This window comes from Archocentrus centrarchus, chromosome 13, assembly GCF_007364275.1.
Source record: "Archocentrus centrarchus isolate MPI-CPG fArcCen1 chromosome 13, fArcCen1, whole genome shotgun sequence".
NCBI lineage: Eukaryota > Metazoa > Chordata > Actinopteri > Cichliformes > Cichlidae > Archocentrus > Archocentrus centrarchus.
The window spans coordinates 10,681,303-10,682,978 of NC_044358.1; the positions used below are offsets into that span (position 1 = coordinate 10,681,303).

General features: G+C 41.8%; 1 protein-coding gene across 1 annotated transcript; it reads right to left on the bottom strand.

Moving 5' to 3' along the window:
• Positions 1-1,354, bottom strand: LOC115790995 (olfactory receptor 52N2-like). Its single transcript, XM_030745053.1, has 2 exons — positions 442-1,354; positions 1-41 (listed from the first exon to the last, which is right to left on the bottom strand). The coding sequence occupies exons 1-2, from the start codon at positions 1,352-1,354 to the stop codon at positions 1-3; spliced, it is 954 nt and encodes a 317-aa protein (XP_030600913.1).
• Between the last annotated feature and the right edge of the window lie 322 nt (positions 1,355-1,676).

Consider the following 1,676-nt stretch of genomic DNA (forward strand, 5'->3'; position numbering starts at 1 on the left):
TCATTTGATAATGTGGAATATATTTTTGTTGTTAAGGAACTGAGATGTTTGCACATAACTGATGACCACCTCCATGCATTCTGGCTCTCTCCACCAATACAAAACTTCTGGAAAGAAATAATTACCAAACTTTCTCAAACCTCAGTCCCCTTGGCAACCACTGTATTTTGGAGGTGAACGCGCTCTCATGTAGCGTAAATGAAATCTCTGGTCATAAGGAGTGTTTTCGAGCTGTGCTGTGTTGTTGAAACTGAGCAGAATAACATGAAACACAATTAGTTAATCTCTATTTGCTTTTAATTGAGATATTTTGTAACAAGCAGACCGACATTAAACTTAGCAGTGAATCTTTTAATCTGTTAACTGGCTGAACCTAAATCACCTGAAAAAACTACGCCCTCTGGTTATTATTCTTAAGAAAAGTTCAGATTTTCAGTGTATTCAGGATGTGCTTTCGGATTTCTGCGGTTCTGATGCCGTAGATGATCGGGTTGAAACAACTTGGAAAGAACAGGTACATTATGCTGAAGAAAATCCTAACGCCTGCAGGGAGGTTGTTTCTTATTCGATATGACAGGAAAGCTGTGAGTACGATGATCAGACTAACAGTCATGACCACGATGTGGGTCACACAGGTGTGAAGAGCTTTGGCTCTTGATTTTCCTGAACTCAGCACAGAACTGAATATAACAATGTAAGAGGCAGTGATGAGGAAGAAGTCAGTCACAGGGACTAAGAACACTAAAATCAAAGCAACCACACTATTGATGGTGGTGCTTCCACAGGCCAGCTCCACCAAGGCCATGTGCTCACAGAAACAATGGTTTATCACATTTCTGGAACAGAACGATACCTTTCCAGCCAGAATCACCACCACCAAGACAGTGATCAGATTTCTGATGAAAAGTGGGATGACAAATTTGAGAAATCTTGGTAAAGCCATTTGTTTGTGATAGTAGAGAGGGGTGCAGATGGCAAAGTAACGATCCAGAGCCATCCACAGCAGCAGACTGCACTGAAAGGCTCCTAACAAATGAACAAAATACATCTGAACAAGGCAGCCGGTCAAAGAGATTCCTCTCCAATCAAACAGGAAGCTCAGCAGCATGTGGGGAAGAAAGAACAGAGGCAGGCTCAGGTCAATGCACGACATAGCAGCAATGAGGATGTACATCGGTGAGTGGAGGCTTTTCTGTGAAATGATGACGTACAGCAGCAGGAAGTTGGCAAACAGTGACACAGCAAACATGAAGGAGAACGGGATGAAGAGGAAAGGCCTCAATGCTCCAAGTTCACCAAATCCATCCAGAAAGAAATATGTGTGTGAGGAGATGTTCTCCTTCAATGCCTCCATCCTCCTCTCTTCCTAAACACACCCAGTTTTAGAAGAATCAGCCTGAAAAGAGACACAAAGATCTGAATCATTTTAAATAATTGAGAAGAAATTAAAATTTAATTTTTAGGTCTTTGATGGGGAAATGTTCCCATCAAACACCTTCATACACACAGCTGGAGCTGCAGACACACACACGGCTCTCCATCTCCTGTAAAAGGCCTCCTGACTGGTTGTGAGCCTCAGTGACATCATAACAATCATCCTGGGTTGGCTAGCATAACATTAATGTTTTTTAATTCTGATCTTTACACACATTTACCTCTTCTAAACAATGACAGTG